The sequence below is a fragment of the Harpia harpyja genome, chromosome 2 (genome assembly GCF_026419915.1).
Source record: "Harpia harpyja isolate bHarHar1 chromosome 2, bHarHar1 primary haplotype, whole genome shotgun sequence".
In the NCBI taxonomy this organism is placed as follows: Eukaryota; Metazoa; Chordata; class Aves; order Accipitriformes; family Accipitridae; genus Harpia; species Harpia harpyja.
In genome coordinates, this window is record NC_068941.1 from 2143742 (window position 1) to 2171662 (window position 27921).

A 27921-nucleotide genomic window follows, 5' to 3' on the forward strand; every position below is an offset into this window, starting at 1 on the left:
AACGTGTGCCATCATCAGAGACCTTCTGTCCAGGAGAAACCCCCTTCTCGATCCTTCTACAGAATGAATCCTGGATGGCTACTACATCCCTCACCTCCCCAAGATCCGAAGGAAAAGAAAGCCTTGGGAAGAAGTGAAGTGAGACGGGACATCCATGAAGAAGACAGAAACCAGGGAGGGTTTCCGAGGAAAATAAAAGCACCGGCCCTGGACGGAGAAGCCAAGGTTGGCGTGGGGGGCGATGAGGAAGAGGGAGGTTACGAGCGGCACGGCCGGCCTCCGCATGGGTCCGGAGCCAGGAAGGGTTGGGTGGCAGAGGGAACCCCCTCCAGACGCTCACCGTGTGGGCTCTGTGTTAATTGTTCCCCTCCTGACGAGGCTCCTAGCACTCTGCTAGCCCAGGTATGAATACTAAAGCAAGGGGGGGGGTTGTGTGTGTATGTGTGTGTATACATATTTATATCTCAAACCCAACTATGTCTCTGAAGAACAATCATATCTACCCTTAATCAATTTCCATAATTTGTACAACAGCAACACAACTACGCGTGCAGAAGTTGAGGGTAAGGGCACTTTTTAAAAAAGCATCAGTAAGCAGGCAGGTAGCAGTAATTGCCTGTCTTCTGTCTTCATCCTTTACTCTGATAGCACACAGAAACTCCCTCCTCCATCCCAGCCACATAACCGAAATACACGTAAAACCCCACCGCCAAAAGGCCGCTAATGACGTTGCTAGTCACAGCGTAGCTAAAAGACCTCTCATGTTTCCACCATCAATTAAGCATCCATTGCTTTATAATCAAGTTATGGCAGCCAATGTTTTACCCTGCCACAGCAACTCCTACCTTGATCCCAACTCTGTCCTGTATCCTGTAATACCCTGCTGTCAGAGAGAAATTTTAAGAACCTCACACAGAAGTTTAAGTAAATGAACTGTTGACATCTGGAATACATACATATATACCACTCTGCCTGATCCGTTCCCAGTGGCAAAAATAGGCACTTCAGCAGAGCCACCTAAAATCCACAGCAGCTCACCCCAGAGTCCGGCTCCACACGCTCTCAGAAGCCCCAAAGCACAGACCCTGACTGATGGTTTTAATATTTATGAACTAGAATACCTTAAGCACACAACAAAAAGTAAGGCGTATGGTAATTCCCCGACAGAATCTTCCTGTCTTTAAATTGATGCTGCCAATTGTTCACCACTTGATAACGCATGCCTTGGAAGAACGAGCAGATGACAAAACACTCGGACGCATGAGTTTTAGGGCCCCGCTCGGCAAAACCTGTCAAGGAAATCTGGTGCTTGTTAATGGAGAGCTCCTCTGTAACGAGGGGATTGTCTGTGGGGTGACAAAGCACTTAAGCGTCCTCCCTAAACGAGTACAGCATCCGCTGCTGCAGACGTGCACCCGAGTGGGGACAAAGCTGCTGTCAGGAGAAGAAGAAAGGTGAGATGCCCAGCAGCAGAGGAGGATGCTGCTCCTCAGCCCCCCCCTTTTCTAGGCAGCATGTGGGGGTTTTTTCCCCAAGCACCTCTAAGAGACACAAAATCCCCCCCTCTGCCAGCCTGCCAAAGCAAGAGTCATCAAAACAACCTTCACCACACTCACGGGAAGCTCTTCTCTCATGGCCAGTCTCTCCTCTGATTTTCCTGAAAGAGTCGTGTTCAAAAGTAAAGAAAGAGCAAACACTTAGAAACTTGCTAATGCTTTGAAACGGGCGTTTGGGGTTCTTCCCCCTTAACTTTTGGGCTAAGATACAACGTGGTGCCATGGCAGCAGTAAGGCACTGTGTGCTGCCGAGCTGCGTGTGGCGCAAGGATAAAAGCATAAAGATGTCTAACTCTTCTGTTGGAGAAGCAGAGCGACCTCCTGGGAAAAGGAACCAAACCAGCTGGCAGGCTTGCTCTGATAGCTGTTTATCCCCAAAGGCTCGGGTTACCCTTTTTAAAGGATGGTAAAGAAGAATATAAGATCAAAATCATTGTCAGAAAAGGACAGGTCCTTCTGAAGTGCACTCGGGTAAATCGAGACGATAGTATATGAAGAACTTGCGCATTTCAGCAAATATTTTGTAGCAAAAGAAATTCAGCAAAGACACCAACACTTCTGTCTGATCACTCCAGTAATCTCATTTTCTTACTCGCCCAGGCTATCTCAACATGTCCTTGCCATGATGCCTTTCTCGCCTTATTCTTTCTCCATACTCTCATGATCTTTGACTGCTCCTTTCTCCTCGGTAACATGAGCCTGAGTTGTTATCTGAGCTTTTTTTTGGGGGGTGGTGGTGCTTTTTCTAGTGTTCTTTCACACTGTTTCTACACCTTTGCCTTTTTCTTCATTAACAGCAACAACAGCTGTGCCAGAAACATGACAAAGGGAGCTGGCGAAGCCACCGTGAGCATACACCAGTCCGATTGCACTGCTCATCGTCAAGCTTTCTCATACTTAAGATCTAGATTTTAGTCTACCTGAAAACCAAGGCAACTTCATTTTTTATTTTAAAAGAAGGTTGTACCTCAACGCAAAACAATGTAGTTATTTAGTATATTGTATCATACTAAAAAATCAAGTATTTAGTAGAATTTCCTATTGATTTTTGCTGCCTGATGAATAAGAAAAGCACATGGGAACGTATGTATTTTTCATCGTATGTGGAGTTTAACTGTTCGTTCATGGCAAGCCCACCGTTAACTGTGGCTCTAAACATGGTGGTGTATGCATGGCCTCTCCTGCCTCCTCCAGCACCATTACACCCGGACTGCAAAGTGTTGCAGTCCCCATAGCATCACCTAAGGCAGCCTGTCACTCCAGAGTGGAAATAACCTCCGGGTGATTGATCTAGAGATAGCTACCCCAGTTCCTGCGTGGGGATAGGCGTGCAGTCATTTTCTGACTTGAAAAGGGAGAGCAGAGCAAGACATTCTGCTCCCGACACCTCGCGTCTTTCTGAGGGCTGTCTGCTCGCTGCAAAAGCGATGGGAAAGCAGCACCAGAGGAGCCGACGTAAGGTGAATCCCGGCAAGGAAAGGAGCGCTGGGACTTCGGTCACGGTATAAGCAGCGCTTCTAGAAATGCGGCAAAGCATCTGCTGCGTTACTGAACAGCGGAGCTCAAAACTGCAGGAAAGCGAGCTTAGAAGACGACCTATAAAGCTGTATTTATTCATTTCCAGCAATCCTTCCCGAGGTAGCCAAATGGTATCCCAGGTCCAATTCTGCGCTTATCACTGTTAAACCAGAGTGCCAGAAGAAATCTCCTGACCGGCATTGTTCTCATCAGCCACCTGCCAGGGTTGCTCTCATTTATACGTCTTCTCCCAACGTACAGCTACGGCTTCGTGCTAAAAATAGTTCCTTACAGCCTGAAGGTTATTCTTCTCATCTCTGCACCTACGTACTGTAATTGTACCACAGCGGACATGAGCAGGCTCACAGGGCTCTGCAACACGCATCCTCTAGCTGACAAAATATCAACTAAGTCCAACTGTGGGGAAATTGCTTCTGATTTTAAAACGCTGCAGCAGCAGCAGCAGCTGAGTTTAAAAAAATCAGCCTCTCCTGGCTCTTTTCGGGTATCTTCCTGGCACTTGAAATCTCTTTAGCCTGGCACAGGATCGCCTTTCTGCGAGGTTATCAGATTTGCTCAAGCAGGGCTGCTGCGCGGCTGCGGCGCTGCTCTTAACCCCAGCTTTCCCCGTAGAACCAGCAAAGCTCCCGCAGCCCTGGCCATGCTGCTGGGGGGCCACCGCTGCCCCCACCTTTACACCCACCCCTCCGTCCAGCTTAGCACTCGGGCTGCGTCCTCGCAGCCCGGGAGGGATTTCCGACTGTCCTCAGATCCGAGACGGCTTTCTTCTTAACTTCGGCGGCAGCAGAAGTAATTTGAAGTTGAAGGCTTTTGAAAAATCCTGCCCTTAGTCGGTTCCCACCCTGGGTGATCTTTGGAGGTGCTCTGTGTTTGTCTGGCTACGGGTGAATGGCGAGGGAGGATGTACTGCCAGAAACACCGACGGGGGGTAACACTCAACTCGGCTACGAATCCGTAACGAGCTTTGCCAGGCGACTCAAGGAAGTAGAAAAATGGGAAAAGTCTCATGAAAAGGCATCAATTATTGATTCAGAGGGAAGAAAACTGCTGGAACAATCCCACTCCTGCACGCATGAGTCAGGATTACCAGCAGAGAAAATATTAAATAAGCATCAAGGAGCTCTGTGGAGGAAGCCTGGAAAAGCGCTACCGGTTCTTCCACGAATCGTGTCTTGCAGGAAACTGGAGATTAAAAAAATAACGGGAAGGTGGCAAATCCACAATAAACGTTCAACTTCGCCGAACAGGTTGGTCGCACGCTTGCGCGCGTTGCTGAACAAGCACCGTGTTGGCCCAAACCCAGGTGCCTTTCTGAACCAGAGCCGACAAGCAGGATCCCCAAGTCAAAACAGCATGACTAATTTTAGTGGGTTTTGCTCCAAATGAGTTTTGCAGCACCACTCGCCACTTTCTTAAATCATTTATCAGCTAGGTGATGGGAAGGGTGCAGTCAGCACTTCAAATCCATTTTGAACCGTTCCCCAAAGAAGCTTCTGAAAGATTCGAGTCCTCAGCAGCACCCGAGAGCAGGGAAGGAGGGAGGGAGGCCGCGCAGCTGGAAGCACTATATTCACTTTCCCTGCACTCTGCTAAATCGAGCATCGTTCCAACCCGACCACTAATGTTATGTCAAAGGCCACAGATCTCCAACGCTGTACTTGCAAAAAGGCACGGCAACCTGAAAGTCACCGCTTTCCTAAATGTCTTTTAACGCTCTGTTATCATCAGCATCTCTTAAGCTTTATCGGAAATGAAAGCAATTCCTAAGCGCACACGGCTTTTATTGGATCTCTGCGGTTGCTCTCGGGCACGTTACTGTGCTGTAGGGCTGTCCGCCTTGCCCTCTCGCAGAGGAGACTGCTGCACAGCCTGCGAGGCAGCTCCCAGCCGCTGCAGTTTCCAGCCTGAAACGCAGGTGTAAAGCCAAGGCAAGAGACCAGCTCAGTGGGAAGGAGCAAATGCAGTCACCGGGGCCAAGGTTAGGTACGTGCCCCCGGACCTCCTGGCAAGATACTCGAAACCAATTTAAGGGACCAAGTCAGACTGATTTTCCTAAATCACTCAGCATCAAGTATTCTGTAGAAGACGGAAAGCTTCTTCCTTTCTTTTGGGAGCACCTAGCACAACCGAGAGCGTAGCTGCTCAACTACCCAGGGCAAGAGAAGATGAAAAGGAGCACTCGGCTGAACAAACGCACGGCTTCTGCCCGCCACCCCTGGCACACTCTGCGAAGTAGTTTGCAGGCTTGTCCAAGGCAGGAGAATACCCAAGGCAAGTGGAAACTCCATTAAATGAGTCATTAGCTGAAGCATGAGAAACACAAAGCCAACCCAAAACCCATGATACAGCACTAAAATTATAACTGGAGAAGCCCTTTAGCTAGTCACATTACTGTAATGATGCTCCAGTCGCTGCAGAACAGCCTGCAAGGAACACGTAGGCACTGATCTTGGGAAGAATCTGTTTGCCCTTATGTGTCATAGTCATATTTGATCACCCATAGCCTAAGGAAGAGTTACCAAACAAAAACCTCCAGCTGTGTGAGCTGGAGTTCAGTTAAAACACACCACCTGTTCAGGAACAGCCTCCTTTGAAATTGAGGTTACAAGCCCATGGAAGCTTGAAATCAGTTGCTCTTTGGGGTCCGAGCTCTGCAGCGTGCCGTATGGCATCAACAACTACCTCTGCCTTTGCACAGGACGCCTCGGCGCACCGAGCGCCGCAATCAACGCCTGTTGACTTTGGCTACTCACTCCATTAGCATTGCTTGGATTTAAATGCCAGCTGCACGGGGGGAGTAGCCCCGACGAACTGAGATGGGACACGGCTAGTCCATTCACATGCCATCTTACTCTCATTTTACACAAGGTAAAGCTTTTGCCGCTACGCCCTGTTTGAAAAATCAGCCCTAAGTGGAAGGAGGGCTGGGACAAAAGAAAACCTGGTAGTGAAGTGTGAGACCACGACTCGTTTGAGCTTTTCTGCTACGGGTAGAGCAGCTGCCTTTATGGGATATCGCCACTGTCCTCACCTGACAGCGCCTGCCAAGTGTGCAGCAGGGAAGCCCCCACATGCTTACAGCAAAAGGAAAAATAAAAGAAAAATGTTATTCAGGTCTAATGCCATTACATAGCTACAGCAGATAACCAATAATCCCCGTCTCATCCTTACAATAACAATATTAATAAAACAAAACCAGAATGAAAGGGCCATCCACTGACTTCACCTAAGGAAACTATAAACACATACTAAGTTCATAACCTGCCTTCTTCCAGCCGTGCAGGATCTGAAGTGCAAGCTTGAATTCCCCTTCCCATTAGCAGCATTTAGCTGCTACTGTCAGTGGAATTGAGCGACCAAAGCAAACGCCACTGGCCTGGGAAATTGAGAATGCTATCTATCTGGCAAATATCAAGAATAGAGTTTCCAGGCTTTTGCTTAAAAGCCCAGGAAGGCAGCTTTTGGCAGTCCCGCTCTGGGAAAGCAAAGCTACCAGGGCTATGCCATCCAGTGGGGAAAATATTCCACCCCTCCTCTTCTTCTTCATGTCCTTCATCATTTTACAGATCTCCCTCCTCTTCCCCAAGCCACACTTTTGCAGGCTGAAGACCCCTAGACTACACTTAGCATCTCCAACAGAGAGTCCATTCCAACCTGCTCTTTTTCACTCTACCATGTACCGTTTCCAAGTTCACTATATTCAACAACCTCCAGCACTGCACTATTAAAAATAGCCAGCGCTTGATGTGGGGACGACAGGGAAGGGAGGAATCCATGTGAAGGTTAGGGTATAATTTGGCTGCAGGCTCCAGCTCCTGCTTAGCCCCGGGTGCAGCAAAACTCAAAGCCACTAAATGCAGCTCTTCCCCCTCAAAGCACGGCAAAACCCGAGCATTCAAAATAACCGCTGACTGTACAGATTACCGTCACAAGCCTAACTGCATACGCGGTGCTTTGTGTAACTAAAGGAAGGCTTAACGGTCCCTGATCACAGGGAAAAGGGATCCAGCTCCCCAAACTCCTCTTACATCAAAGCCAAGCGCAACACAGGGGATCTCCCAGCGTGGCAGGCGGCACCAGGCTGCCCGGGAGCACGAACGAAGGCTCGGGAGGAGAACTCCTCTGCAGGTGCGGAGGGGGAAGAAGAGGTGAGGGCTGCATTATTTAACAGAGGCCACTTAAAAATTCACCGTCCCTTCTGTTTACTCTGCGTAGGGGTATGCGTGCTCACCTCCTCACAGCGTCCTATTTCATCGTGGGGGACCCACACGTGAGCACAGACACGCAGAGCTTTTGAACTTCAGAAAGGTTAATTCCCCCAGGAATTCGAATCTGCCCCTGTCTCTCTTTTTTTCTGTATCTGTTCACATATATGTTTAAGATTACCGTCCATGAATGCTTACCTCAAGGGATACCGTCAACACTCTGTGTTTTGTCTATGCACAGAACTCCACGACTACCCACGAGTGCTTTAGAGGTGCGCTGCTGATACACTGTGGGGAGAAATGATGCAAGCAAAACTGCTCTCTGCACCACGAAAAAAGGTCTGAGTAAATGAAACTCCAGTTAACTAAACTTCCTAGAAACTTTTCCTTCCCTTCAGAAAGGTGGCAGTGGTCTGTGCTGGAAGACAGTCATTTTCATTAGAGCTCCGTGGAGTGAAAGTAGGTCATCCAGCCTGACAGACCTAAAAATTAGGAATGTCTGCTTGTGACGGCACAGATGAGGAACAAACAGGAAAAGCAGCAAATCGCTCCCACCATTAATCACTGGACTTCATTCCAAACAGTGGGATCCCATCAGCGCCCTCCCCGTCCATCGGTCCCCCAGGAAAGGCAAGAGGGTTTCTCTCAACAAGGCCAACTTCTCTTTTAACTTTAGAGCTGGCTTTGGCACAGATTCCCTGTTGATATGGAAACACCGGTTTGAATAAACAGTGCACACACCACAACAAATAAGAAGGGTTTTGTGCCTCTCTCTGACTGACCATATTCATTCAGAGCCGGTTTTTGTCCCATATACGAGCCCTTCAAAAGCGGAGATAACGCCAGGTCAGTAAACTCCCCTTATATCAACATATATTCCTTTCCTATATGCTACTGCATCAGCTCAGTAATAACAGGTCCCTGATAAAACAAGTTTTCCTTAAATGTCCCCTTTATTCTACCTCTTGAGCGTTAAAGAAATCCTTGCGATTCAGCCATTCGGAGCTGCCAAGGACATTTTAAGAGAGCACGGCCAAAGGATTTCTCACGGGAGGAGGGACAGAAGTGGGAACAGCAGTGGGAACTTCCCCGCCTTCCTACGGTCCACTTGCACTACGGCAACAAAGGGGCTGGTCGAGCCTGTACTTGACTCTTCTCAATCACTTTGGTTCACAGATAAAGCTGTAAAAATAATTTTAAATATTTTCAAGTTATTAAGACTACAGGAATCAAGAGCTAACTAACAATCCTGGCTCTAACACCATAAATGACAAACTGTCCCCTGGGCATTGCAAAGACGATTAAAACCTTGTCCTCCCCAAAAGGTTGCTCAAACGGAGAAGGGATGCAGCTGCGGGCACGGTGCGGCTTGAGATGTCTTGCACGGGACAGGCAGAGTGAAACTCCAAGGTACGTTGCCAAAGGAGAGCTCAGCCCAAACACGGCTTCAGCAATACTAAGTATAAGCAAGGCCACTAATATTTCCACAGATTAATCATGTGGGGACGCTTTTACAAACATCCTCCCGAAGCGCTTGTGACTCTGATACTGCAACTACAGGCCAGCGTGTGGCAGCGTAGTTCGAAACTGGCTAGAAAGCTGAAAACTGCACAGAAAATCCTACCTTGATGCGCACCGAAAATAAAGAAAGAATGGAAAAGTAACACTAGCAAAACGCCCAGGCAGCAGCGGGCAAGCAGCCGTTGTTATCTGTGCCGGCAAAGGCACGGATAGTGAAAAGCCGGGCAACCAGGAGCACAAAGCCAGCCTTCCCGATGCAGGCATAACCCACACGTAGAAGTTTCGCCGGTGTAGCCGCATCGGTGGAGAAACCCCTGTTCTCTTGGCGTACACAGCTCACACCAGCAAAAGGACGGCTTCTCGTCAGTACAGGTCTCCCAGTTAGGTGCTTCCAGCAGGTACGGGCTGTGAGTCTGCCGTGCGGACTTGCCAGCACGGCATAATTGCACCGGTAAGCCCTTTGACCTGCAGACGAGCTTTTAATAAAAAGAAAATCAGAGAGGAGCGTGGGATGCCACCAGCAGCAAAGCGTGAAGTTTGGGATGTGCCGGTGCAGGCTGCCCAGCGCTCTTCTTCCATACCCCTGTTCTGGGCACCCTCTTTGACAAACGGCTGCTTGCAAGCTGGCAGGAATTCAGGCAAGAGCAATCCAAACTAGGAAGCGGTCGAGAGACATAAATACATCAGAAAAGCTTATTTGCATTAAATATACAGAAGATGTGTAACTTGGCTAAGATGCACCTAAACCAGCAGAAGCGTTAGATCTTTTCTAACTCTAGCTGGTTGAACCATCTACATGTACATACACGTGTACGTCCCCCTCACCTGCCCCGGGTTTACTGGATAACCCGCCAGAAGCACCCGCTTTTTCTAGACCCATCTCTGCTGAGGACCAGGTTAGGGTAAACCACAAGGCTGTCTCTTCTGACAGCTCAAGAAACCTTCATTAGGTCTTTCAGTTTGCCGTTATCTAATACGGTGTTAAGCAAAAAACTCGAGAAAACGGCTCAGCCTTCAAGAGCTGGAGGAATCCTCCTGCCCTGAGAAGTCCTGGTCTTTCAGACACCGCTTTGGTACCCCTGACGTATCTGGCAACAGAGAGCTCAGAGCCCAGGAGAGAGCAGGAAGCCTAGACGCTGATTTATTAATTGGTAAACAGAAAAGAAAAATAAATTGTCCAAAAGTGCTGCCGCCGCTGCCTCTGCTCATCTATCTAGCTGCAAATGACCAGTACATTAACTGCAGCCAACACCTCATAAAATAAGACAAATGAAGGCAAATCGCTTTTCTGCATTGCTACCTCAGAAGCAGCGTTCTGCCAACACAAATGCAGTGCATGGGAACACACCTCCTCTTCCCTAATTATCCTTATAAACTGCCAAAACGTCAAACAAACCCAAAGCAAAACAATGATAAAACAGCCAAATCAAAATTTGGTGGCCTTTATTGAAGCTATTTATCATCAGAGCAGTTTGAGTCAGGGCCCTGGCGTCTTCCACAAGACACTGGGGATGCTGAACCGGTCTCTTTTGCAATCTCCATGTAATACAGTCCAATGAATCAAGCCATCATTCTCACAGCAGAGAGGAGTCGGTTCATGCAAATTACCTGACTTCAATATTCATAAATAATACGCTCGTAACCACGCATAGCTGTTTGGGTGCTCGGCAGTGCTGACAGATACGAGAGTGGCAGGAGGAACGAATCAAAAGCCTTTTGTTTAGCTACAGGGAGGGCAAACTTCCCACACAGGCTGGAGGCGGAAAGGGAAGACTTCCTTCGGAGCTCCCCTTTTTGTTTTCCAGTTGTTATACCTCCTGCAAGACAGCGTGTTTATTAAGCGTGGCGGTGAAAGTGGGAATAAAAGCCTTCTTCCCCTCTTCACTTCTTCCGCCACAAACCTTCGCCTCTGGTAGACATCATTAAATATCCTGTTACGGCTTTTTATCCCAAGAGCTCAGCTGGGAACCTGATGGGCAAAAAGCTTTGTAACACTTTGGTGATCGTCACCAGATCCCAATGCCCCGAAATAACAGCATAAGAGTAAATCAAGGCTGAAACATCTCTCGGAGAAAATACACGTACTTCTGCTCCACCAGAAGTTCTGGCTCGCTGCTGCCTGCGGATGCTCTCTACAATCTGTTCTACGCAGGCAAACGCTGTCCAGACAGCACAGCCGCATCGGCAGAGCTTTCGCGTCCACACACTGTGCCGCCACGGACTGTAACCGACTCTGCGCTATCAAAATAAACAGTAAAACACTGTCCCATTAATTTCCCTTTCCACAGACCACCGGTCGTGACAACCAGCCTAAGAAAGCAGCTGCTATATGCAGTCGAGGTAGGGGGGCACTGTGTTTTGTCTGTCACAGGCACACGAGATCCAAATCACTATTATTGATGCAACTTTGTGATGAGTGATCCGCAGTTAAAGATTTTCTGCAAACTCCGCGTTTTGGTAATTGGCCCTTCCTCTTGTTGTTTCAGCTTTACAATCACTTGCTTTCCATGAATTAAAGGGGAAAAAAGAGTAACGTGACATTTTGAATTCAGCAGACATCCCAACCTTACAAGTACCCCAGGACTTTATTACTTTCAGATTTCCGCATCATTTTGTGATGTCACGCGGTCTTACTCTGATGGCAAAATTATTTCATCCGGTCTCAAATATAAGGGCGAGAACTACACAAAGCCAATAAGTGTCTTCTAACTCCACCATCTTGCACGAAGCAATTTCTCCTTTGCCAAACCTGCTAATCTAACTGCTTATCACACGTCTGTAAACACTTTTATGTCAGAGGGGAAAGCCAGAATAAAGAGAGACATTTAAGTTATGGTGAGAGTTGTTTGGGGTTTTTTTTAGTGAACAGCAGTACACTGGAATTGTTTTCAGAGGGCAAGACACCAGTAAAGGCTAGTGCAATGATCTCAGAATTATCAAAGAACAAGCCAACCACATAGGTCTTAAATACTGCAGCAGGTTGGCTGCAGAGCGCTGGCTTTGTACCTCCAGCCCCAGCTCCAAGCAGCGCTCGCCCCAGCCCTTGTGCGGCCATCCCGTCAGGCAGCGCAAGGAGCAGATCCAGACAAAAGTTAATGTAAAAAAAAAAAAATTTAAAAAAAAAAAAAAAAAAAAGCCGTCATAAAATTACCAGTGCCAGGGCCAGTCATATGTAGAGAGCAAGGCCAGTGGAGAACCTTTTGGAAAACCCCCATCTCTGAGCATAGCCTGTGTGTCTCTGCTCTCTCCCTGCCTTTCAGCCAGCGAGCGTCTTCCCCTTCCCCTCTAGCTGATGGCTCTTTGCCCTGGCAGCGAGGGAATGGGCAGCACTTTTTCGGCCGGTCCTTTGGAAAGAGCCCGAGCATCCTCTGTCCTTTCCTGACTCCAGCCTTTTCCAAGAGGGATCCTAAGTTCATTTTCTTTGTGAAGGAGCTTTATGGTAACCTAGTAAGAAGATTAACTCTATAAAAACAGTATTAAGAAGGCAAAGAGTATGAGAAAAACAAAACAAAAGCAAGAACAAAGTATATCCAAAGTAAGCACAAAACCATCCTTTCCCTAAGGGTAGAGGAACCAAACTCACACCGCTCAATACAGGTAAATCTGAGTGCTACCTATGATTTTAATAAACCCGTATCTCTCCTTACTACCACTGGCTGTACTCGTGTCAGCATGTCTTGGGACCGCTGCAAACATTGTCCCTTACTCTCAGTGCTGTCTGTCTTCCAACTCCTCTTTGCAATCTGCGAGAAAGCCACTGAGCCGAACGGGACATCTAACCAGGTTCAGCGCCTGCGTAGCGAAGCAAAGCCCAGCTCCTCGTTATACAGAGGTTGCAGTCACGGGAAAGCTGAGGGTTCTTGTCTTCTCTCACTCCTCTTGATCGTCTGTCGCTCCTCTGTCCCTGGAGGAGGCCAATCCAATTGCCACCACCTCCGTCGTGCATTTGCCTTTGAAGACCGGCATCTTTCCCGATTCCTCTGCAGGGCAGGACAAAACACGCCCTTGCAAAGCTCACGGAGGATCCTCTGACAGATCTTCAGGGAAAACCTAAGCACGTCCAGTGCCCTCTAGTAGACTCCACTGCCACTCCTTCGGCTAGATCCCAAGCAATTTTAACACTTCTCCACCCTCCTACGACAGAAGCGCCCACCTCACGCAGGAGCTGCCACGGCACAGATGTACGAGAGCACAAATGCATCTGCCCCAGCTTAAGCCTCTTCACAGAGTTGTCTATATTAGCAGGGCTTCTTCGGCAGCTAGCAAGGCAATTGCCCAAAAGGCAACCGGCCCACCCGAAACCTGAACCGACTCTGCAATTCCAGCTCTCCGCAGGGACTGAAAAAGCAGCTCAGGAGACCAGGCTCGACAACGGGCACCTCGAAGAAGTGCCTATGTTTGGAGGGATCAATCTGGGCTTTTGCCTTTGTGGCTGAGGTCCCAGCTGCTTACTGCCCCTTAACTGGATTATCTAAAAAAACCCACCACAACCCAAGCCACCTGAAAGCAGCCTGGCCCAGGTGACCACGCTCAAGCACTCCTGCCAGCAACAGGCCAGCTCTAAGAGGCGAGAGAAGTGGCCAAGCGCGTTAGACAACACGCCAACACATGCCACTCTTCTGCGTGGAGCCTTCCCCCTCCCCGAGTGTCCTCTTCTGACCTTCTCCGGGCTTGTTTTGTTGCCTCTAACCTCAAAGGCTATCCTTGGAAACCACCAGTTGTTGCAAACATGGAACTGAATAGAAAGATCCAGTACTCGCTACTGGTGAGGCAACTGCAGTATGCCAAGAGATCTGCTCCTGGTTTGGCTCCACAGAGAACGATGATCCCAAACAAAGAACGATCGGGGTCATACAACGGGAGACACCAGTTTTCCACTTGGACCTTACAACATCAAGGGGAAAGGAGCAGGGAAGCCACAGGTGGATGCCCAGGACCTGCCTGCTTTTCCACAAGTATGCGAGGGAATTGTTGCTAAGCAGAGACAGAGCATCTCAGGATGGAGAAAGTTAAGTCTCACTGGGGCTGGAGGCTGGTAGTTGGGTAAGAAGACTTTCCCAGGTAGGCTGAAAGTACTGGAAGGTATGGCTGCTTCAAAACGTTACAGCTGCTTCCAGCTAGAGGAGTAAAGGGCAAGAGTACAGGGCAAGAGCTGTCCTAAGGCACGGTCCCGTGTCCCTCTCCACGTTGTCTTGTGGGTGACGATCGCAAAACCTGCCCTGCCAGCCTAAAAAAGGGAGGGCTTGAGGTCACGCTGCAACTACAAGGCGCTGGCCACCAGCACTGCTCCAGGAAGAGAGACAGACAGAAACAAAAAGAAATAAAAGGGTAAAATCTTCTGAGGAGCACGTTTCACAGTCTGAAGAGAGAGCATCCAGAACCTCTACGTCAATTTTACTTAGGTGTCTTTCTGCTCCGTAAGAACCTACTGAAAGACAGATTAAAGGAGTATCCTGGCTATAATATCGTTACACTGTTAATTGCCCCCTTCCAATTAGCATTAAGGGTTGCAGCACTGAAAATTAAGGATGTAGGTAGGCAGGAAAATTATTGAAGGTATACAGAAGTTTGTTCAAAGCCTTTCTTCCTTTAAAACACAGGCACACAATACTCTCCTTTATCTTTGCAAAAACAGTGATCGATGAAAGAGCTTAGGTCCCGGTCCTGCTCCCAGCAACTGTTATAAACTGACTTCAGCCTGTCGCAGTTCTTATACACACACAAATAAATAAAAAAGGGCATAGCCTCTTTCTCCAGCAGACTTATACCTCACTATACAGCCTCATGAACTGTCAAGCTTCCAGACTGGATCCCAACATAAGGAAAGCCAGTCACTCTGCTGTCAAGGCAAGAAAATCCGTTCTCCTTCCAGCTCCTGTTGTCGTAACACGATGGATTATTCCCTTGCCTCCTGTGTGGCATGCTAAGTTCTGCTCCAGAAAGCTGCCAGGCATCACTGCAATTTCACAAACTTTATCAGGACAGGAGTTTCAGTCAATCAGTAACAAAAATTGAGATCTAAGGTGATTTCTCAGGCCGGCTTCGAAAGGCGTACGGTACAAGGGTTCCATTGTGCAAAGTTCATCAGCGGGACACGGGCTAATTAACTAAGCGGCTTTTTGGAACTAGTTAGTTTTCAAGTAACGGTTTTCGCTACAAACAGTCAGGCATTATCCGCACTGAAAGTTAAAAACTTTGGAGCGCACTTCCAAACTGGATTTATTAACAGATTTCACTATTAGCACTACCGAAACATCTATTTTTATACCAAATTCTACACAAAAAGCCTATTATCTGTATGCATCCAGAGACATTTCAGCAGGAGGGGCAACTGAGACTGCACTACCGAGATCTACGAAGCCTGCTGCAACGTTCAGACCCAGTTTTCTGCCAGTCTATCTATAAGACCTCAATTATAATGTGATTAAAAATATAAAAAACATAGCGGTCTTTCCAAAGAAAAAAAGCTATTTTACAATCCTACTCTTTCCCCAGCTATGGCTGCATATATTAAAGGGAACAGGTATTTTGCAAAACCAACCAACCAATACAGATGTATGCTACAACTTTGCATGACACTGAGGTCAATGCAAAACACATTGCCCTCCTTCTCTTTCCGTGAAAGTATATTTATTTATATAAATATATAGATTTATTTTTTAAATATTTAATTACTCTGAACTCACTTGTCTACATTGATTGTGTTGCTGTGTCCCTTTAAGGCAGAGTTGCACTTACAAAAGATTGCAACCAGCCATCATTTGAAGGACTAGAGTCATTCTCAGCTGGCCAGCATTACTGCGTTACCCAAATAATTTTCCAAAGTAACTCTCATTTGCATTCAGAATAACCATGGGACTACAGAACACTGAAAGACATGAAAAAAAAAAAGATTCTCCGAAAGAAACAGTCACGCTTTGAGAATAACCCACTTTTTGAACCGAGACAAAGGTTTTTTTGAAATGTGCACAGAGACCTTATTCAGACACCAGTTTTCTAAGAGCTGAAATAAACTCACTCTTACCCCTCAAGACTCTTCAGCTCTCGGAACGGACGAGAACACACACAAAGACAGCCCATACGATATACCGCAAACATCACCCTCGTCTAAGGGACTGGTCAGATTCATGGATACTTGGCACTAAAGGCCAATTTTAACTTTATTACTCATCTCCATTTTGGAGCTGTTCTTCCACGGTTACCTCTCTCAGCACAGTTGCCTATCTGAAGCGATGCTCAGTTGCACAGGGTGAGGCAGCATCTTCTATTCCACCAGCTCCCGTCGTAGGGACGCATTCCCATGAATGCTCCTCATCTACCCCACGGCCCTTGCGAACACACGCCTGGAGAGCTGCAGGACCTTAAGTTTCTGTGCAGACCCTTGCCGTAACCCCTGAAGACCCTCTTCTCAGCAGGAAAAGGATCCGACATACATCAATATCTGGGTATTTCCCCTCCTTTCTCAAGTATCAGCAAGATGCCACGTACGTGGCGTCACTTGCTTCAGGCCTTGCAAGAGTTTAGCCTGCTGTTTTCAAGGGCTGGTGCTTAAAAAGCGGAGGATCCAGTCACAGGACTTGGAAATACTCTACTCACCTTGCTCGCCCTTTTCTTCTGCTTCAGTTTTATGGCAGAGAGCCCCTTTCCCCAGCATCCAGCTCCTGACCATACGCATCACCGAGCGAAGTCGGAATCCGAAGCTTACCTGATCTTTCTCGGGCTTGTCCGAGATGTCATTCAGACTGGTGGAAGTCAGGTTTCTGTGAGTCATGGCTGGGCTGCCTGTAAGAACAATGTCGACACCAGTTAAAGCAACAATTTCGATCCAGTCAGAAGAACACAGAGGCTCAGGCTACAGCAACACCCTTCCTTGCACGAGGGAGGTTAACGTGGGGAATTTAAGACCCTGACAGGCTGCTTTCTATGACTTTACGTGGCACGTGGGCTATTAAGATGCTAACGCTTCGTCGTCTGTGACCCGCAGCGTTCCCATGACTCTCAGGACAACAAAAGAGTCTAAGGACTTTCCAGAATTCCTGCCCGTGGGAGAAAAAGCGAAGCAGCAACAGGCTGCAGACACTGATGCTGCCGGGTCACCCAGGACCCAGTCTCAAACCCACCCCTCGACAGGGCTGGGACCCTCGCGGTCACCCCGACCTGCAAACCTTCACCTTAGCTCTCCTACGTTGAAGGCATCTGCCCTACGCTCCTCAGCATCCCAGATTTTGGTACGCAGCTCACGCAGGGAGGGAGGCTGGCAGCTCTTGGTCCTTCGGAACGGCCAATAATTAAAATCTACCTTTCGTCAAGCAAGCTCATTAACTAAGCTCATGAACCTTAAGCGTTTTACTGATTGAAACAACACGTGCACCGCGCTGATGGGCCAAAAGCCACCAATTCCTGACACCAGAGACCCCAGAGAGATGAAGAAAACCCCCAGAGACGAAGAGCTGAAGCAGTTCACCTCCAGTTCTTTTTCCAAGACCAACTGCTCGACTGTAAACCTGACACGCTGGCATTCCAGCACTGCAAAACAGCTAGTAAGGAGCTGCTTGCTCCCTTATGGACTACTTAGCCTACTTCTTCTTGCGTTCTCAGAGACTAGCAGAACATATGGAAATAGTTCTAAAGAACTTGGAAAAAGCCCCATGATTTCAGAATTCAGTTCTACAATCCCACTAAAAGCATTTGTAGTTAAAACTGAAGAAACTCAGAAATAGCCATAATTGTAAAAGAAGAAAAAAAATTAATTAAAAAAAAAATAGAAAAGACAAGACTTCTGGGATGGATACAGTATCATAAACCACAGCAGTCAGTATGCATTTTTTTTAATTATTCTGAAATTTTCCCATCCCTTCTCACCCACGCTCGCAGGAACCAGAAGCATAGCAACAGGAGCTGTTACCACAGAGTTTCTGACCATGAACATAACTGGAAAGACAGAAAATACTCAAAAAGAAATGGCACTGAGGCATTTCCCAACTTAGGCCATATTTCGAGACAATATTGATTAAACTTATGCTTTGATATTCATACCAAAATAAAAGTCCAAGTTTTCAGTGTTCATCAGCTCCCAGTGCAAACAAGCGCTATAATAAATCAGCATACCGAGCAAAAAAAAAAAAAAAAAAAACCAAAAAAACAAACTAGGAAGAAAAAGATCTGGACTCCCGCAGTTGGGTTTTCTTTACAATATATTCATCATACGTGGAGTTAGCCTTAAAGCATTCTTTCTTACGAGCCGCTTGGAATCACAATATACCTGCTGTGTGTTACTGTCCCATCCAGGAACGGCAACACAGCAAAAGCCAAGCACAATTAGATAAATCAGATATTATAAAAGGGGGGTCCCCAGCTTTTCCTCTTCCTGCTGTTATTGCGAGCCAGATTTAAGACCTCACCTATCTCTACAAAGTTTCTACAAGTGTGTTTACTCATACAGTGAGAAATGCCACTTGGAAGACTGGTTTAAGCTACATATATTAGTAACCATTCTCCTAATTAATTATGAGCAAGCCAGAGTTAGAAATGTCTACAAGTTTTGATTGAATGGTTGATATGAAATCTGTAAGTAGGAGATAAACACATAAACAAAACAGGAAAAAAGCGATCAAACTTGCTCAGGTATGTTGCGTCTGTTACACGGTTTAGGCATTACTTTGTTCGTAACACCTTCTGTGCTATGAATATTTAATAAATGTTTCTATTTGGTAAAAAAACAAAGCTGGACAAAAAAAACCCCAAATAAACCCAGGTTATTGTAATCCTGAAGCCCCTTATTGAAACCCAGGGCTCCTTTTTCTTGTATGGTGCAATTAGTTATCTTTTAAAGGTTGCACAGACAGTGCCAATTCTGGGAAATCTTTGACAAGCACATAATGTACCCGTAAATTAAAATGAAAGATTGAAGCTCGATGCAGAGACACACATGGCTGCTTTGCAAATCTGAGCCAATAATATCAAATAAAGCATCAGAGAAGCACTTTCTTTAAAATGCGAAGCTTGTTCACGCTGATAATTGGTGTCACGCAGCTCAGTGAGTCAAAGCAAAGTTCCTATCGGTTTCTATTACCTGAGCGCTACCGAGTGAGAGAAATTAAACAAGAAAGTCTTTGGCAGAGTTAAACAGATCTGGAGAAGTGCAGGGACCTGCAGAGATGGGAATACTGGTGGGCTGCTCTCTGAGCTGGGCATCCCACACTGCCCAAGGCCAGCTCACGGCTTTGGGAGAGCTGCTCTTCTGCTGTGGATGGTGAGACAGCATTGCAGAGATGGATTTCCTCTTGGTCAAGCCTTACCGTGAGACCTCTTGAGTCCTGGCACGGCTAACGACTCCAGCTGAGAAAGAACTAAGTATGGCTTCCAAAAAGCCTTGAGCAAGGGTGGAAAATGCTAACGATTTTATTTTATACAGTTGTTGACTGCTGTTTCAGTGCATTCTGTTCAGAAGAGCTGCATGACGTAGCTGTAGAGAAAGGCACCTGCTGAAGGTATCCCTTCATTTTCTGCAGGCTGCTTTGGTGGTTTTCCCAATTTCTAGGTCCAGTTCTGGAGTAAACGGACTAAAATCAGGGCCCACAGCTTTCACAGCTGATATTTTTCCAGATTACAACATTTGTTTGCTTTGTTTGTTAGATGTCCAAGGCCGAATGTTTCTTAGGAGATAACTACCCTTCTTTCTAGAGAAAGCAGGTAATGACTTTATCGCCTCTTGCTAGCAGCCTCTTCCTCCCTGCATGATCAACATAACCACATCAAACTCACAGCAGCTCTTCTCGAGGCATCCCATATTTATTCCAGACCTGGACAGACCCACGTGCCAAAACACTTGTCTGCCTTTTCCAGTTCTACCCCTCGATTTAATAAATACCACGCTTCCCTACAAAGACGACCTTGACTCTACTCGAAAACCATCACGGCTCCAGCAGCACTACCACTACGAGGCTGAACAAGGACAAGCGCGTGGAGCCCAGAAGTGAGGGACAGCAGACAAAAACCCGTACGAGCAGCAGCACGAACCTCCGGGCAGAGGGCTCTCGGGAAACTCCTCTTGTCACAGTAAAGCGTGTCGGATGAGGAACGTCCCCCTCCATGCCCATAAATCCCTTGCTGGCAATCCAGCACTGCTCCGGTATTTTCTCTAAAGAAACTGCTTGTGCGATAGCACTCCTATTTCAGTGAGGGACAGAGCTCCTACCAGGAAGGAGGACCAGAGCCCGAGAAGAAAGCAAGCCTGCACCTGCAGTCGTCCCTGAGAGTTATCCCCACAAAGTCCTGTGAGCACGTTAGCCATAGCTCCAGCTTCTTGGCACAACACACCGACCTTACTCACACCCTTTTTCCGTCATCAGGCTGGCCTTGCATTAAGAGATCTGAGCACCAGGACTTTACAACGTACTCTTTGTTCTTTGGAGGTGGAAAGCGTCTCACGATCCCAATTCAAATAGGGCTCTCCCAGGCTAAGATGATTCGTATCTCCATCTCCTTGCACGAAATTCTACGCTTAATGCTGACAGCCAAAACCTCTTGAGCGTGTAAAATGTGACTGTTCTCCCCTAAAGTTTGGTGCCTGTGCATATCATCTTTTGAAGTTGCCTTACAAGGCCTTCAAGTTCAGACTAGTTCCACTCAGTACTGGCTTGGACGATCTCTGCAACACAGGCTGGAAACCACAAGCTTCACCTTTTACCAGCTTTGCTGACCTAAGGAACTTGACAGTATCCCAGGCTGCATTTAGAAGTTTTCCCCAAATCCCTGAATTTATCTTGACTACCAAGCAGTGTCACTAACGGAAAGATGCCGCCAGAAATGCAAGCCGCGACACGTGCAAAGTTGGCTCAAAAGCCCTTTGGCTTTGTGGACGCCGTGGCCCAAATCTGCACAGCCTAAATCCCTTCTGCCTCAGGTTCCTAACGGCTGTGCACCTTTGAAGACCCACAGCCAGGAAGGACGTGTCCAATACTCATTTTTTTATGTTTGTATAACAAGCCCGCTTGTAAGAGCGACTCTCTGCAGCAGACCGAACCATGTGGAGGTTACGGTGACACGAGGGCATCTCAGTCTCTGGGGTAAGGCTAGCAATACCGCTTCTGAGTAAGACCTGAAAGAGGGGGGAAAAAAAACCCCAGCCTTAAAAACCTGGGAGTCCGCAGGTGAGCAGCTTCTCTGAACCGAGAGGAAATACGGGAGCAGAAGGAAGCAACAAACCTCTCAGCCTACAAGCTCTCAGAGCCCGGGACGAACCAGGGGAGTGAAAAGTTTCTGCTGCCGAGACCTCAGCCGAAGACTTTGGCACACGACGTTCACCCTTACGCAGTCTGCTAACTAAGGATAATTTCCCGATTCGGGCCTAATTTGTGGTACCGTCTCTCTGGCAAAGGCGATGCGAGCCTCTCCTTAGCAGTGCTCGGTCAAGTACCGGTGCAAGAAACAAGGCAGGCAGTCCAAACCCCTCCGTGTTATTATCTCGTGCTACTAATAGGCTCGATAGTCGTCTTTCACGAGGAATATCCTGAAATTGAGATTTCTGTAGAGTGCTATGGCCAATAAAGCACGTCTCTGTGCCATCGGTGCAATAAGCCGTGCCTTCCCGGGGGAACAGCACGCTCCTCTGTGACCAGGACGGCTCCCGATGAGTAATGTTTTACAAAGGATAATCGGCGAGAAGCGGGGCCTGAGGAGAGCCCAGCTCATCACTGAGAGAGACAGCTGGCGGGGCCTGCTAGCTGCGTGATAAGGGGAGCCTATTTTTGCATGTTACATATACGGAAATTAAAAGTATTTAAGCTTGTTGCGTTTACAATACCGCACTGGTGGCGAAATTCATGAAGCCCTTTTAACAGCCGAAGGATACTGCAATAGATGAAAGAAATGCCACTAGAAGGCTGAGGAGGGAGACCACCGCCTGACCTACCTGTTTCATCCCAGATGAAGGAAAAAAAGCAAACCAGAGCGAAACAGAGCAGCGGGAGAGCATCAGTGGAGGGTAACGTGGACAGCCAGAGCAGCAGCCATTCCGCAAGGCACACGTTCGCAGCCACCCCACTGTTAACGCAGCAGCGAGCGTTAGGAGACCGGCTGGTGCGAGTGACCCCGTTCCTCTTGCTCTCGTGTCCCCCAGCCCACCCGCCCTTACCCCTGCCCGTGACTTACTGAGCCATCCCACGCTGGGGCTGCGCTGCACTTGCATTTCATCGTCCAACGTACGGGTTGCGAGGCAGGGCACGGAGCTCTCGAGGGGGCTGCGTGCTTGTACGGTGCAAGCAGGAGACAGTAGCAGCGGCAAAGAGGAGGAAGAGAGCAAAGTTGAGAAGTCAAAGAAAAAAAAATAAATAAAAAAAAAAACGCAAGAAAGAAACGCTCGAGCAATTGCACAAGCAAGCCGGGTAGGAGACAGAGTGTTTGAACAGTCGCAGTTACACGCGAGTGCACCTTTCGGTATAGTTCGGCGACCAAAGTGGTAAGCCCGCTCACTTGGAGCGCGACATCTCCTCCGTAGCTCCACCTTTCAGTGTTCAGTTGGCAGGTCTGGAGCCAGTTTTCCATCCCTGGTGTCTAAAATTCAGGCATCTTAGAAGCGGATTTCAAGCACCTGAGTAAGGCAGCTGCAGTGCCTGTTGTGCTCAGCAGTCCTGAGCTGCGGTGCGGTCAGTAAGGACGGCAGACACACAGCGCTTTTGAAAAAAAATCAGGTTACGTCCCTGTAGGAGCCAACTTTGAGCATCCTGACCACGTACCGCACCCAGGCACGCCAGTTCGGGCTTGGAAATGCGTACCGTAGTCCACAACACTGCAAATAATGCAAACAGCTGAATACATCGGTGGGGTTTTTCCAAGCATTCCTTGAAAAATATCTCATTTCTGACTCAAACTTCTCTCCTCCTGTGCTGGTATTATTCGGCTGACGCCATCATTCAACTCTCTAAAGGGACTGAGGATGCAGTTTGTATGAAAAACATTTAACTGAATAAAGCTGGACTCTAACATAGCATAAAACCTTTAGAGGAGAAAAGTTTTCATCTGTTGCTAGCTATCCTTCTCTCAGTGCATCAGCCAACGCATTGCAGACAGCCTAAGTGTTATTTATTTTAACTCAACTGTTTCCAAACTACGCTGTCAGCACAGCGAAAATAAATAACGTTTGTGAGGTGTTTGGGCCGCGCAGACACCACTCGCGTGGTGATGGGTAGCATGCCATTATTTACGGCGGTTAAACACTCACGCTTAAAAACGCCACAGTTTTCTACAGCCTCTGCCAGCTTGGTTTTAGTACAGTTCGACCACTTCTCTTCCACGCTTTTGCCAAGGGCTCTCGCAGGTGTTAAATTATACAAAATGCTGGCAGGCAGGAAACTTTTGAACAAAAACGTCAAAATGCATAGCAAATGTCACCACCGAAGCACTGATAAACATCGATTAGACAGTCCTCAGGCACCTGCATAAGGAACGGTGACCACGATTCTCATTTTATACAGTGGCAAACCCACGGCAGACCTGCGTTACAACCCAGAGGTGTGCCAGCTGGGCAAGGACTGCTGGAGAGCTGCTAGCGTATACACGTTATTTATTGCAGGGCTTCACGTCAAGTGCTGCACCCTGTGCCAGGAAAGGACACAAAGAACTCTTAGAAAAGCCAGACAACAAAACAAGACACACAAAAAACCTGTCAAAAAACCCTGCAGGAGTTCAATTGAAATGTAAAATCGAAATGTCCTTGTTGAACACTTCATACAGCTCAACATTCTACCAATAAAGGAAACAAAAAGGGAGGTGTCTTTGTAAGGTAACTCTGAGTAATCACTCGGTACAGCAGCTTTGTCTGCTCGGCTTTTTGATAATCATCTTTTTCCTGCTGAATGGACAGCAAAGGAGTGTTTTGATTGATCCTCCTCCATCCGATGTCACACAAGCAACTACCGTCTTTTGCCCAATTTCTTTCCCAAGAGCAAAAGGATTCCTGAGAAAACATCCTCCCACAAGGATGATCCAAATATCAATCTTTATGACGCAGCAAAGAATAAAAGGCACGCAGCGCACACCTTTGCCGCTCAAACGTTCCGTGCTTCTGCCGATCTGATTGCTACCGAGTCTTATCTTCAAAAAGAGCAGTGAAATGAAAGAAGGGGGCGGAGGATGACTGTGCTACCAGGGACCACAGAGCCGCAGTCATCCCTGGTGAGGTTTGCCAAGGCAGAGGGAGCTGCCGGAGACGCTCAGGGATCGGTCACGGTGGTTGCAGGGGCGGGAGGTCAGTCACCGTTTCTTGGGTTGCTGAATTTCTGCATGCATTTTGCGTAACTGCACAGGGCTCAGTCATCTCAGAAGGTGGAAATAAGAATGCGGCGATAGCCACAGACTGGGGTGCTTTACAGAGAAATTCCCAGCAACGCACAACGGAGCGAAAATGCACTCCTTTTCACAGGCGAAGCCTTAGCTACTTCTGCTCATTTACCTTTTTTCCTGCTTTATGCAAAAAGAGTATCTTAGGACACATCAAGAAGTTTTAATTACGATTAGACATAATCCCAGAACAGGAGTTTATACAAGCTTATCATGAAGCTAAGGAAGGCACAGAAAATTTTAGAGCCCCTAAGATTTAGTTATTTAAGCGCCCTGAAATAACTGAGATACCGGCACCTCAGTACCTTTGAGAACTGTGGCCCAGGGGATACTTCCAGATTTCAGACATAACAAATGCCCTTGAAGAAATCTGTCATAATTTAACTTGGGTTTTAAGCCTAACTGCCCTGAAAAAAAAATCATGGGCAGAATCCATGCTAATGACATTATGCTAAAGTGTTTCCTAAATAAATGGTTTTGAAAGTGATTTAATACGATTAGGTACCTATCAAAATCATAGGTTCCAAATCAATTGTGACTGCCCAGTAAGAGCCAGTAAGTTGCACAGTATTTTTACACATAACCTACAGCAGGGTCTGGTTCAGCTTCAGCAGAGATCGTTTCATTAACGACCCTTAACGAACACGCAGTAACTGTGCCCATTAAATGCGCAGGGTGCTTTGTAATTTACATCCACGCGTTTTATGGGGAAACTAGAGGTGAGAAGTTCCCCCTTTTAACAGTGGCCGTGAGCGTCAGTCGAGCAGAGAGCCAAGCTGCTTCCCAAACATACCAGCCCCTAAACCTATTTTGCAGAGGTGAGAAGCAAGCGATGCACAGAGGGGCTGCCACTCTCAGGAACCCGGCAGCAGCATCAATATTGGATGAAAGTTTCACTGACGCTGAAATGAAAGGTAGACACTGAAAGGAAATACCTACCTGGAAAGAAACGCTAAGGAAATTTATGAGCGCTTGGGGCTGATGGCACTTTCATTATTGTGATTAGCAATGTCGAGAGACAGCTGCACTCCTGTTGGCTTCATTAAAGTTGAATTTGTCTAAAGGACAAATTCTACCTTTAGAAGCACATGAGAGGCACTCATTGAATTCCAGGGAGCGTGGTATAACTCGATCAAAAACGTTCTGGAGTTACTTTTTCATTAAAGTCTAAATAATAAATAACTGTAACAACTATTCATGAAGTATTTCCCTTTGTATGTAAGTCTCTCCCCCTCCTGAAGTCTCAAAGCACTTCAGCTGTCAGGGAACATAATGCATCATATATTCTCATAACACATGCACATCCCAGGTGGGGAAACAGAGGCAAAACAACATGAAAGGAGTGGCTGAAGGTCAGCCAGCGGGCTAAGCAGAGCCAGGAAGGAATTTCTTGAGAATCAGTCCAACTGAGACAGGACCTACACGGACCCTTCGAACAAGAAAAAAAAAGAAAGAAAAACGAAGTCACCTAGGATCTGAGCAAAGGATGCCCTTAGCCATGAAAAACAAGAAGGGGCTGGAGCGAGAACTTAGAGCAACGCCCTTTGTCAGCATCACCCTTCCCAGGATAAGCATGCTATTATTTTCTCTTTAACCAGCCCTGAAAGTCTAGCTCCATACAGCGAAGAGACAGGGCTTACCGTCCAAGGTATGGTTAAATAATATACTGAGCGTGATTTACCTTCAAACCCTCTAAGTAAGTTTTAATTTGCCTTTAACACCCTGAGGTTTTGATGGCTCCTCAAGAAATGACTTTAACTGCGGAAAGGAAGAATTTGACATTTACCAGCTGCTGAAAAAGAGAGGAAGCCGTTACAAGCATACGGTGCAGTAAAAACAGATGCGACACAGAGGTGGAAGGTGGATGCACGCTGTAAACAGCCCATTTTAACCCCTTCAGTCGAGACTTTTGTTGTGTCCGAAGGAGGCACTAAGCATAGCCATGCCATACAGTCAATCCTAAAGGTTTCTTTACATTTCTACACTTTAGGAACTCACTGAGACAGGTACTCAGAATAAAACACTAAACCTGATTACTTGTTCAACTGTAACATCAGAAAAAAGCCTATCGTTGCCCAAACACAGAGGCACTCCCAACAGTCAGGAGTCTACCGGCTCGTCTCCCGCGCAATATGAGAGTGGTTAGGTCTGAGCGTGGAATCACGAGCATGCCTGGAAACATCTCTCTGTGTTACCACAACCCTCGGTGTCGCAGTGCCTACCTGCGGGAAAGGGGTTTGGGGCTGCACAAGGTGACACGTGCTAAAGACACGTCCGTCTTGTGTTTTGCCTCCCATACAGCACAGCTACCGTCCAGGACCCTTCTCCTCCTCAAAGCAAACCTCTTCATCTTTTCGAAGGTCCAGAAAGTGTAGTAGTCACGGAGGTGGTAACTGGTATCTACAGATACCACCGCAAATAATGCTTAAGCATTTTACCTGCAGCAGCCGTTTCCTCCCTTTAACAGAAAGCAGATGCCTCCAGTACAAACAGTGGGGAGGACACAATGGAAAGCCCCAGAGCGTGTGCTGGAAAGAACGTCATTTCATAACCCCAACCGAAAACAAACACGAGCGGCTCGCTGGGTGCCCAGTCCGGACCCGACTGAGGCATCCTCCCGGCATCTGAAGTGCCTGGCTGATTCAAGGGCAAAAAACTGAGGCACCTACAAATTTCATGCCTGAGGCTAATGGGAAATGAGCGGGGGGGCTTGAGGAGCAACGGTTACCCAATTAGCAAGGTCTCTGCTCAAGGCTTGTGGGAATTTGCAGGCCAAAAGCAAAGCTTGGCGATGCCCAGAAGCACCTTTCCCCTCCCTGGGGAGCGCTCTGGAAGAGGCTTTCTTTAGCATGTACCAACCACTTCATCTGGCCACGCTGAGCTCCTTCCCCAGAACTGGAATTTCTTTACGGTGCTCTCCAAAGCACAGTCCCTCTCTTTGCTCCATTGGACTCCTGCAGGGATATTCACCAAAAAGCTGCACACCCAGCTTCATGTTATTGCACCTTTCTGTTATTCGCTTAATCGCTGCATTATTAAGGCACTGGTACACGACAAGATGCATCATCAAGAGCAATAAGTATTCTTCACATGCACATACACACCTGCTGCAAAAGCAAAGGATGATAAAAAGTAGGAAATATTAATGAAGTATGACAATAGGTTAGGGAGAAATGTTAGGGTGAGTTTTAGAAGCAGAACACAGAAAGCTAAGAGGCCTTAAATGTAGCAAGAAGAAAATAATTTCTTTGCTGGCTTTCGTTTCTGGGTATTTTAAAATGGCAACTTTTAGACAAATTCCCAGACTGTAACAGGAGGCAGTTGAGAGAGCTCCAGGACATGACAATAGGCTTTCTCTTTTTTGACTACCGCTAGTAAGAAGACTGCAGATCTTAATGTATGGGTAAGTACAGAGTCACTGCCAAGGCCTCTATAGCTGTCTGCATCCACGCGCACACATGCATTTACAGACACCGCTATACACATGGCACTATCTACTATGCCATTTTTAGGGAGAAAGCGACATATTCACAACATACGCCACAGAACAATTTTAGGAAGAATAAAGCAAGATGGAAATCAGCTTTACCCACACTGGACAATGACTGTATGGCAATAAAATGCAAGCTAGGCGTTACTATATACGTAATTTTTGATTACGAGTGCCATTGACACCATCTGTTACAGAAATCGAACGCGCATCAAAGCTTCATCTCTGCCCAAACGTTTCAGATCATTGGCCTTTTAGGTTCAGGCACGGT

General features: G+C 47.3%; 1 protein-coding gene across 14 annotated transcripts in view; it reads right to left on the reverse strand.

Annotated features, from left to right (window-relative positions):
• The window catches only part of SLC4A4 (solute carrier family 4 member 4), a 234423-nt gene that overhangs the window by 54274 nt on the left and 152228 nt on the right, over positions 1 to 27921 (reverse strand). For 10 of the 14 annotated variants that reach the window (XM_052812182.1, XM_052812142.1, XM_052812162.1 and 7 more), the window contains 2 exons: positions 21974 to 22069; positions 16527 to 16603 (listed from right to left, as the gene is read on the reverse strand). In XM_052812182.1, coding sequence (XP_052668142.1) covers positions 16527 to 16603; positions 21974 to 22069 — 173 coding nt within the window. The remainder of the gene's footprint in view (positions 1 to 16526; positions 16604 to 21973; positions 22070 to 27921) is intronic. The other 4 variants (XM_052812192.1, XM_052812153.1, XM_052812211.1 and 1 more) reach the window with 1 other exon arrangement.